Source organism: Peromyscus californicus, unplaced genomic scaffold, assembly GCF_007827085.1.
Source record: "Peromyscus californicus insignis strain IS unplaced genomic scaffold, ASM782708v3 Scaffold_19__1_contigs__length_69161282, whole genome shotgun sequence".
Classification (NCBI taxonomy): Eukaryota; Metazoa; Chordata; class Mammalia; order Rodentia; family Cricetidae; genus Peromyscus; species Peromyscus californicus.
The window spans coordinates 12,402,966-12,414,351 of record NW_026294491.1 but is presented as its reverse complement, the minus strand read 5'-3'; the positions used below and the strand labels follow the sequence as shown (position 1 = coordinate 12,414,351).

Genomic DNA, 11,386 nt, shown 5'->3' with positions numbered 1-11,386 from the left:
AGCCTGGCCCTGACTGTCTCAACTGAGTGTGACCTAGTTGATTTCTCTGTAGTTTGGACCCTGCTGGGTGCTATCAGCACCGAGGTTGGTAGGTGCTCTGGCAGCGCAGAAAAGAGGAACCAGATATTTCCGTTCTAGGCGTGAAGAACTAGCCAGGGCCTCCCCGGTGGAGGGATCGCTCGCAACCACCCGGTCTGGGGCGCCCCTGTGTCCAGAGTGGGATTAGATCGGGTAGCCGCCGCCGTGCTGGTCTGTTTCAAGGACCCAATGCTCCGCCCGCGGTGCGGCCCCTTTAAGAGGCGCGCCCGGCCCCCGTCAGCCGCTCCACGGCCACCGCCCCCCGGTCCTCCCCTTCCTGCGGCGTTGAGTGCGGGCCGGGGCGGGAGTGCGGCGAGAGCTGGCCGGGCTGATCGCCGCGCCTGCCAGGAAGGCTGCGGGGCAGCGGGGCTGCGGGCAGGGCGGCGCGGGAACCGGAGGCGAGGAGCGCTCGGGCTGCGAGCGTGAGCCCGCGGCGGCCCGGCTTGGCGGAGGACGGCTCCCGCCGCTGCGCGCGCCGCGGAGCCCCGCACACAATAGCGGCGTGCGCAATCCCGCGCCCTTCCCCCCCCCCCGTCCGCGCCCCCCCCCACCGCCCCCGCCGCCGCCGCCGAGCCGTCCTCCTCACCTGCGGCCCCGGGGGGCGAGCATTGTTCGCCGCCGCCGCCGCGGGGCCATGGGAGCCGCGGGGCGCCCCGGGTCGGGCCCGATGAGAATGCCGCGCCGCCGGTAAGGCGGGCTCCGGCGTGCAGCCCCGCGGCGCAGGTGAGCCGGCCGCGCCATGGTGGACTCCGTGGGCTTCGCCGAGGCGTGGAGGGCGCAGTTCCCGGACTCGGAGCCGCCGCGCATGGAGCTGCGCTCGGTGGGTGACATCGAGCAGGAGCTGGAGCGCTGCAAGGCCTCCATTAGGCGCTTGGAGCAGGAGGTGAACCAGGAACGCTTCCGCATGATCTACCTGCAGACGCTGCTGGCCAAGGAGAAGAAGAGCTACGACCGGCAGCGCTGGGGCTTCCGCCGCGCCGCGCAGCCCCCGGACGGTGCCGCCGAGCCGCGAGCGGCCGCCCCACGCCCGCCGCCCGCTCCCGCCGATGGCGCAGAGCCGGCGCCCGTCGAGGAGTCCGAGGCGCGGCCGGACGGAGAGGGGTCTCCGGGTAAGGCACGGCCGGCGTCCGCCCGCAGGCCAGCGGCTGCTGCCCCGGCGGACCGGGACGACCGAGGACCCCCCACCAGCGTGGCGGCGCTCAGATCCAACTTCGAGAAGATCCGCAAGGGACCTGCCCAGCCCGGCTCTGCCGACGCCGAGAAGCCCTTCTACGTGAACGTCGAGTTCCACCACGAGCGCGGCCTGGTGAAGGTCAACGACAAAGAGGTGTCCGACCGGATCAGTTCTCTGGGCAGCCAGGCCATGCAAATGGAGCGCAAGAAGTCCCAGCAGAGCACCGGGCAGGGTCCCGGGGAAGCGCCCAGACCCCATTATCGCGGGCGCTCCTCGGAGAGCAGCTGCGCCCTCGACGGTGACTACGAGGATGCAGAGTTGAACCCCCGCTTCCTGAAGGACAACCTAATCAATGCCAACGGCGGCAACAGGCCCCCTTGGCCGCCCCTGGAGTACCAACCCTACCAGAGCATCTACGTCGGAGGTATGATGATGGAAGGGGAGGGCAAGGGCCCGCTCCTGCGAAGCCAGAGCACTTCAGAGCAGGAGAAGCGCCTCACCTGGCCCCGCAGGTCCTACTCTCCCCGGAGTTTTGAGGACAGCGGAGGTGGTTACACCCCGGATTGCAGCTCCAATGAGAACCTCACCTCCAGCGAGGAGGACTTTTCCTCTGGCCAGTCCAGCCGCGTGTCCCCGAGCCCCACCACCTACCGTATGTTCCGGGACAAGAGCCGCTCGCCCTCGCAGAATTCGCAGCAGTCCTTTGACAGCAGCAGCCCCCCGACGCCACAGTGCCAGAAGCGGCACCGGCCGTGCCAGGTTGTGGTGTCTGAGGCTACCATCGTTGGTGTCCGCAAGACCGGGCAGATCTGGCCCAGTGATGGGGACAGCACCTTCCAGGGGGATGCAGGTGAGTGCCTGTGTGGGTTACTTAGACCTGCTCTGGACTCTTTATGCAGTAGATTGGCATGGGGGAAATGGGTACTTTTTGGCGTGATTTTCAAGTGTTTTTGTGTTCCTTTGGCCCTGCGCCCCAACTAACTCCACCCCCTTCCTCCTGAAGGCAAATAGGATGGGGGTGGGGGACTATGGGGGGATGGCTGTTGGCTTACTCTCTAGCTCTATAGAGCAGGTGGGGTTTGCGGAAGTATTGGGAGAGAGTGTCCTATGCTCTCTTCATGCTGGACAAAAAAAAGTCAGAGTCATCTCTGCCACCTAGATCAGCTTCTTTAAGTGGGGTGGGATCTGTGCTTGGCTATTCCCTGCCACCTGGTTGTTCTGGTCTTGGAGTGGTTATGTGACACACGTTAGGGGAACCCAAGATGTGCAAGCTGCCTGGAACTCTTAGCTGTGTCGGATTCCCTCGTTAGCGGTGAGAGCAGATGAAGATAGCTAGAAGGGGGTGAGGTGAGTTCTGGCAGCAGCGGGCCACTGAAAATAGGTTGGAGGTTGTATGTGGGGCCAATCCCACGCCATCCCCATCGGCTTGGCTTTGATATGCCTCGCCCACCATCACTCACCTATAGACTCCTCCTTGCCCTCCATCCACCGCCGTTGGATTTTGTCTGTCTGTCTTTCTCTTTCGCGGTGCTGGGGCTCAAACCCGCTGCCTGACACCTTTGAGAGGCCACTAGGTCTACCCCTACACCATGAGGTCAGAGCTACATCTCCAGACCCCACGTTCTTTTCCGGTCCTCCAGTGTGCCCTGGCCTCCTGGTGTTCCCAAGGATGAGCCCTCAACAGGTTCTTGTTGGGGGCCCCAAATCCATGGTCTGACTCCAGCACTAAAACGAACCAGTGACTTCTTTGCTGCACACAGGTACCATTGGATAGGTGGGGTCATGGGACTAGATTTTGAGATCTAGGCAGAATTTTCCGTTGGAGTAAGATGGGAGGGGTGCTGGCAGGCATGGGATTTGGGGGCTGTACAGCTGCCAGCAATCTCTAGGAGTTCTTGTCTGTGTCCGACTGATCTGGTCTTTTTGCTTCGCTGAGGTTTTTTTTTTTTTCCCCCTGCTGATGGAGGTGCATGTGCTTCATTTGTCAGAATCCGCTTGAAAAAGCGAGGCTATTTTTGGCAGTATTAAGCTGCCTTTTTAAGCCCAGCACTCTGTCCTGGTTAGGTGCCTCCAGTTGCTGCTCTTCTGTGGGCATCTGGGTTGAGGGCAGTGTGTAGCTGGACCTGTCTGCCTGTACCCTGGTTCAGCCACATTCCTTGTCCCTAGTGGAAGGATGAGAAGCTCTAGGAGTCAGAAGTTTGCTTTGCAGGCATGTCAATGAGCTCCTTCCAGGTCTGGAGGCTTGCCCAGGGGATGACTGGGCACCGGCCATGTCCAGCCAGCTGCGTGCGAGTTGAACTTGCTTGAGCTGGCCTTCAGTGCTGTGGTGATTGGCGATGTTAGGAATAAAGAAGAGCATGAAAGGCTTCCATGGAGACCCTCTCTTGCTGGCAGGGAACGCTTGAGTTTCCACAAAGTTGAGCCTAGACTTTCCTATACCTGCCGTAGAAATGGCCATGTTGCCCACCACATAATCAGACCCAAGTGCAAGAGTAGGTCACAGTAGGAACGAGAAGGAGGTGGGGCCCAAGAGACATGTAGGTTAGTTTTCTCAGGAAGTGGCTTAGAAGTTAATTTCATATTGTAGAACTTTTTGAATCTTTCTTTGACTCCTGAAGCCCCACTTTCTCTCTTATTTTTCCCTAGAACATTATTTTGTGCCTTTTTGAGATAGGTGAAGACCTGTGTAGTTTAAAACTTGCTGTGTAGACCACCACTGGCCTTTACTTTGCAGCTACTGCCTCCCGAGTGTTGGGATTAATCCCAGCACTTCCCTTTTTATTTTTTGAGCCAGGGTCTTAAAACTTAACTATGTTGCCCTAGCTGTGCTAGAACTGGCCTTGTAGACCAGGCTAGCCTCTTAGTCACAAAGATCGACCTGTCTCCTCCTCCCAAGTGCTGGGATTAAAAGCGTGTTCCAAGCCGGGCGCTGGTGGCGCACACCTTTAATCCCAGCACTCGGGAGGCAGAACCAGGCAGATCTCTGTGAGTTCGAGGCCAGCCTGGTCTACAGAGTGAGATCCAGGACAGGCATCAAAACTACACTGTCTCGAAAAAAAAACAAAAAAAGAAGAAAAGAAAAGAAAAGCGTGTTCTAACATGGAAAGTGTCCTCAGACATTTTCAACAATTAAGATCGAACAGCATAATCTAAAAGAGTTGAGATGTGGCTTAGTAGTGGTGTGAACTCTGGGTTCGATTTCCAATACCACAGTGAACCATCCAATAATAAACTGGAGTGCTCGAAGCAAGATTTACATTATTTCTTAGACCATTTTTTAAATAGTTAAAGTTATCAGAGCACTTTGAGGTGTATGGCAAAAATGGATGGGAAGCATACAGACCTTCCCATTACCCCATGCCACCACACCTATTTCCCCTGATAGCAACATCCTCCACTAAATGGGTGCGTTTGTGACAGCTCATAAACCAACATCGACACATCATTATCACTTGCAGCGCATAGTTTATGTTAGGACTCTCTCTCAGTGTTGTGCACTGCGTGAGTTTAGTTCTTTTTGGCCTTAACATGCCCAGCTGTTGTAGCCCAAAGAACTGTGCTGAACACTCTTCTCTGTCCTCTATGGGAGGGGAAAAGGGTCCCTGTCACTGCTCAGCCATCTGTCTCTGTTGGGGCTACTTACTGATGTTCATTAGATGGCCGTGGGGCCTACTGGCCTAAAAGGAACAGTAAGGAAAATGACAGTGTGTGTGTGTATGTGGGGGCAGGGGAGGTCACCTTAATGTTCTGTCAGGGCAGGCACAGTGGCCTGTCTCTTGTAATTTTCGAGTCCCTTCAGATGAGTTGCCAGGGACGTTAAGGGAAGGAGCTGAAACTATCACACAGTGCTCTGTGCTGGGCACCTTGACAAGGTGCTTCATGCAAGATCCCTCATGAGCTCATCCATCACCTGGTGGTGGGCTGTCCATCTATATCAGGATGCAACCAAGACATAGCAAAATTGAAGTCCTTGGGTGTGTGAATACAGAGCTCCAGGCCTTCTGGTCATGGTACCATGTTCTGCTTCTTCCGGGTGCCCAGTACCAGGAAGTACCTGAAAATCCTATAACTGTGTGTGTTTGGGGTCCTGGTGCATCCACACCTGTGAAGGTGAAAACAGACGGCCGTGGGCCCTTCTTTATGTAAAACCCTTCCCTTGGTCCTGTGTAGGCCACAGAGAAGGAAAAGATGTGGTCTTTGCCATCAGGAAGCTTAGAAGTTAAGAGGGGAGGGGATGCATGTTTCCGTGTTTAGACAGATGGGAGATCAGGGATGCTCACAACTTTCTTGGTATATTAGCATGAGCCCAGCAGCCAAAGATGTGGCGAGCTATCTGTTCAAGAGTGGCAACAAAAGACTAGCGTCCCAAGTTCCCCTTCTGTGACTCTGGAGTTTATATGTGTTTGGGAGGGGACAGTATTGAGACAGGGTCTTACTAAATAGCCTAGGCTGGCTTTGAACTCCTGATCCCTCTCCCTTTACCTCTCAAGTACTGGAATTATAGATTTATTTTTAAACTAAAAAATATGATAGAATATAAAAATCTGCCATTTCATCGAAGGAGGCTGAGGTGGGATTGTTTGAGGCCAACCTGAGTTACATAGAGCTTATCTCAAAAAAAAAATTTTTTTTTTAAATTTTATTTTTAAAGAAGTAGAAAGAGAAAACATTTATCAAGGGGAAAGCAATGCTGAGAATGGAAGTGAGCTAGTGAGAGCCAAGGGAAGAGCGTGTGCTCAGAGCAGGAGGCTTTGTTAGTTTGAGACAGGGTCTCACTGTGTAGCCCTGGCTGGCTGCAGACGTGCAGTGAAGAGCAGGCTGGCCTCAGACTCGGAGCTCGGCCTGCTTTTGCCTCCCAGGTGCTGGATTAAGAGGCACACATACCAGCAGAGGTTTTCTAAAGCGACTAAACACAAAATACTTACTTTCTTAGCCTGTTCTGACCATTTTTTAGGCATGCAGTTCTGTGACCCCGAGTGTGTTCATATTGTACACCCGTCACTTTCACAGAAATCCTGTCCCTGTTAGACAACACACTCTGCTCCCAGCGTGTGACAACAGCACTTTCCTTTCTGTTGCTATGAAGTTGAAGGTTCTAGGTGACTCGCATTGGGTACAATCACAATTAGTGTTTTTATGACTGGCTTATTTCTCTTAAGTGTCATGTTCTTAATGTTTACCCACCTTATAGCAGGGACTCAAGTTTTTTTTTTTTTTTATCTACCTACTTATTTATTTGATTTGATTTAAGATCTTACCATGTTGCCCAGGCTAGCCCTAAACTCCTGAGCTCAAGCTGTCGTTTTTCCCTCAGCCTCCCAAATAGCTGGTACTGTTGATGTACCACATCATGCAAAGCCCTTCCTCCTTTAGATGTGGAGGATACGGGATTCAAACTCTACCCCTGTGCTCTGTAACCTGTTGTAGGTGTACCCTGGGTTTTTTGGTCTTTTTTTCTGAGGTTTTAGCCCAGGGCTTTTCATGCTGAGTCCATGCTTTCCTGCCAAGTTGCTTCTAGCCTGAACTGAGATTCTTGTGTTTCAATGTGTCTCTCGGTGAGCTGTCATCTTGTTAGTAGAGCATGCTCACTTACTCTTTGGATTTCTGTGTTGGTGCCAGAGTGACCAACCCCTGTGTTGCCTTTCTCTTGGGTGACTGACTGGAAGATAACTAACCGATTTGAGTGGACCATGAGCCTTCTTCACACGAGCCTTTTGATGGCTCAGTCATGGCCTCTTTAGACCAGAGCCCATGGCTGCCCCTGACTTGAGTGCAGGCTTCTCCTGGGCAGAGCTAGATGGGGAGGGTGATCTAACAGGTAAATGGTCGGTGTAACATTTTATAATCACTGTCAGACTCTGGCAGACTGAGGTGTTCAGGAAACAGAATGAAGTATTCTGAGACTTTTCATTAAAAGAGCCGAGAGGGCTGTTAAGTTGAGTGGGACCCGGGACCAAGCCTGCCCTGTGATTCTCGTTCGGCTAATTTGTTGCCTTTGGCTTGAGGACACATGTCTCCTCATGGGTGGAGTCCTGTGTCTGGGGAGGTCTGTGTGGGTACTGCCTCCTCCGCCAGGACAAGTCCAGGTAGCCAGTGTGCTGACCCTCCTTGGGATCAAGCCGTGTTAGGAGGCCCAGACTGTAGCTTCCTCCTGTGGCTTGAGAGGGTTGTGTACAGAGTGAAGTAACAGGTGTCTGGGAAGTGTTCTCACGTCGTGAAGTAACAGGTCCAAGTTTCAGCTAAGGACGATGGTTTTCGTATCAAGGCTTGGGGTGATGGTGTACTAATTATAAACCCCTGGGAGTTCTGTCATCCTGGCTGAGACACAACCGCTCGGCTTCGAGGAAGTTTTTCTTGAAAAATGTAGTAATTTAATTGAAATATGTTATTGTAACATGCTTACTGTTTTTAAAATAATACATAACGATGCGTACATAAAATATACATAACAAAATGTGGGATTTCAATCTTTGAGACTTTGTCAGACATCAAGCCCAAGGACATTGTGTCGCTACACCAAGCACTGTCACCAAGCAGATCCCTACTCTGTCCAGTGGCATCACCAGCACTCGATGAGTCTACAGTACTCTTTTGGGGGGTGGGGTGGAGGTCTGGGACTGACGCAGGGCATTGCTAAGCACAGGCTCTACCCCTAGCCATACCTCCAGTCCTGTCTCTTCAACTGTTTCGTTTTCTAAACAGAAACTGTATCCATCTAAATAATCCCTTATTCTCCTTACCTCCAGTTCCTGGAGCCAGGAATCTACCCTTTGTCTCTGGGGACTTACTTATCCTAGGTATCTTATGTAAATGGAATCCTAGACTCTTTGTCCAGTATCTAGAGTACTTAAGTATGGCTTTAAAGTTCCCTGGGGCGGCATTCTCACCCTTAACTCCGGAGCCACTGGTCCTTAGCAGGTGTGTTTTCTTTAGGAAAACACCTGTTAGTGGTGGTGTCCTCCTGCTTCCCTGGCTTTCACACCCACGGTCTTGAAGTGGCCCAGTGTATTAGTCAGCTAACGCTATTACATAACAAAACACCCCAGGCTGGGGGTAGACCAAACAATGAAAATGTGTTTTTTCCCACTGCTGGAGGCCGATGTGAATAAGGAGGTGAAAGGCTTCCCTCTGAGGCCTGTCTCCTCCGTGTGCAGTAACCTTCTCTTAAATGCCTTTCACATGGTATTTCCTTCCTGGCAACTGTGAATATCCATATTTTTCCTCCTTAGAAAGACATCAGTCAGCTGGGATTAAGACCACTGAAATGACCCCATAGTTTCTTATTTTTTTATATGTTTTTGAGATTATAATATAATTACATCATTCTCTCCCTCCCCTTCCTCCCTCCAAACCCTCCCGTGTGCCCCCTACCCTGCTCTCTTTCAAATTCATAGCCTCTTTTTCTTTAGTTGGGGTGTGTGTGTGTGTGTGTGTGTGTGTGTTCCTACATACATCCAGCCTGCTGTTTATATAATGTTATGTATATGTATGTTTCCAGGGCTGACCAGTTGGTATTGGATAATCAATTGGTGTGCTCGTCCCTGGAGAAGACTATTTCTGTTGCTCTCAGCATTCTTTAGTTGACTGTAGTTCTTTATCTAGGGTCCAAGCCTCTGAGCTCCCGCTCTCCCCTCCCCCAACCATGTTAGCATGTCCGTTGTTGTTGTCTTTGTTTAGCTCATGTTTAGGCAGCCATGTTGGTGAGACTTTATGGGTGTTGTAGCTTCTGACGTCCTAGAAAGACACAATCTCACAAACTCCCTGACCCTCTGGCTCTTAGAATCTTTCCACCTCCTCTTCGACAATGTTCCTGAACCTTAGATATAGGAACTGCATTGCAGATGTATTGATTCGGACTGAGCCCATGACTCTATTTTGATTGGTTACGGTTTTCTGTAATGGTGTCTGTCTGATGGAAAAAGAACTTTCCTTGGTGAAAGATGAGGAGTAGACCCTGGAGAGGATCAATTTACTAATTTCTTAAAAGTCATAGTCTAAGGAACTGAGGTCATACAAAATGTTTGAGGTGCAGGTCAACGGTGCTCAGACTGGTTTTCAGGAGCTGTGTTATAGGACAGATCTTAGTAAAAGCACGCAGGCCTGGGGTTAGCTCTGTGGGTAGGGTGCTTACCTGGCATTCAGGAGGCCATGGGTTCAGTCTCCAGGACCTCAAAGTCATGCCTGTGATGTCAGAACTCAGGAAGTGGAGGGTTAGGATTTCAAGATCATCTTTGACTACCTACCAAGTTCAGCTTGTCTCCAAGAAGAAAAGAAAAATTAAAATAATAATAATAAAAAAGCTTTGTGTAGCATTAGGCAATGGATGGTGTGAGTCATCATGGAGCCAAGGCACCAGGAGAGCCACAAGCTAATGCTTCAGGAGCCATCAAATTTCTGTTCAGTTAGTAAGTTGGTGACTGGATCAGGGCATTGCTGAGGTTCTCTCTGTTCATCTGTAGTTTTCTTTTTCCTTCTCTTTCTTTCTTTTTTTTTTTTTTTTTTTTTTTTTTTTTTGGTTTTTCGAGACAGGGTTTCTCTGTATAGCTCTGCACCTTTCCTGGAACTCGCTTTGGAGACCAGGCTGGCCTTGAACTCACAGAGATCCGCCTGCCTCTGCCTCCCAAGTGCTGGGATTAAAGGCGTGTGCCACCACCACCCGGCTTGAGATAGGGTCTTACTGTATAGCCTAAGCTGGCCAGTGCTTTACCACTGATCTATATCCATCCCTAAAATTCTTCTTCTTCTTCGTCTTTATTTTTAAAAACAGTAACTTTATTATAACCTTTCACACTTCTGAGGACCCAGTGAGCCCCGTGGATCCCCCTGCCTCTGCCTCCTCAGCACTGGGATGACAGGCATGTGTCACCACACTCGCTCTTCAGTGTCGGTGCTGGGGATGGACTGAGGTTCTCATACTTGCAAAGCAAGTACCTGATTGGCTGAACCATCTCCCCAGCCCCCTGACATTACTATTAACACAGCCTTCCCATACTGCTCTGTCTATCCCGATGGATACTTTCTCCACTCTTCCCTGTTTAGTAACTCGAGGGTATTTATTGGACATCAGGTGCATACCTGGCATTTGTCTTCTGAGAAATGCTCTTGCTTTTCTTCATGAATTTGGTGAAAGACTTTCTACCTTCGTGGGCTTATCCTTTCAAAACCAACCAACAAGAGCAAAACCTTCATAACGTCAAAGCGTTTCTCTCCGCGTGCCTTTCTTTAACCCTGTGTGAGCCCTTATTTCTTATTAATCCTGAGTCTGTCTGGCTTCCTTCTTCAGGGAGACAAGAGCCTTGAGACAAAGGCCGAGTGAGTCCTACTTCCCTGTCCTATAGGATTTGCCGTCCCTTGGACCCTGGAGAAGAGTTTGTCCAGGGGAGAGAAGTGTCAGAGGCGCCGTGAGCATGACAAAAATGAACCGAGGCGCCATCTTTTATTTTTAATTTAATTTTAAGTGTGTTTTGTCTTTATGTATATATGCATACCACATATGTGCCTGGTGCCTGCAGAGCTTAGAAAAAGGCATCAGGTCCCCTGTAACTGGAGTTACGGGTTATTGTGAGCTACCATGTACATGATGGGACTTGAACCTGTGTTCTCTGGACAAACAGCAAGTGCCTTTAACCCCTGAGCCATCTCTCCAGCCATGAGGTGCTGTGGGATGGTCTGTATGTCAAATGTGTTACTGATTGGTCAATGAATAAATCATTGATTGGTCCGTGGCCAGGCAGGAAGTATAGGCGGGACAAGGAGGAGAATAGAGCTGGGAAGTGGAAGGCTGAGTGAGGGAGACACTGCCAGCCGCCATGATGACAAGCCACATGTGAAGATGCCGGTAAGCCACAAGCCACGTGGCAAGGTATAGATTAATAGAAATGGATTAATTTAAGCTGTAAGAACAGTTAGCAAGAAGCCTGCCACGGCCATACAGTTTGAAACCAATATAAGTCTCTGTGTTTACTTGATCGGGTTTGAGCGGCTTGGGACTGGCGGGTGAGAGAGATTTGTCCTGACTGTGGGCCAGGCAGAAAAACTCTAGCAACAAATGGCGCCCAACGTGGGGCTCGAACCCACGACCCTGGGATTAAGAGTCCCATGCTCTATCGACTGAGCTAGCCGGGAAAAAAGATT

General features: G+C 51.2%; 1 protein-coding gene across 1 annotated transcript in view; it reads left to right on the top strand.

Moving 5' to 3' along the window:
- The first annotated feature begins 704 nt into the window (after window positions 1-704).
- The window catches only part of Bcr (BCR activator of RhoGEF and GTPase), a 129,559-nt gene continuing 118,877 nt past the window's right edge, over window positions 705-11,386 (top strand). The window contains 1 exon segment of the mRNA XM_052744694.1: window positions 705-2,102. Coding sequence (XP_052600654.1) covers window positions 818-2,102 — 1,285 coding nt within the window. The 5' untranslated portion in view covers window positions 705-817.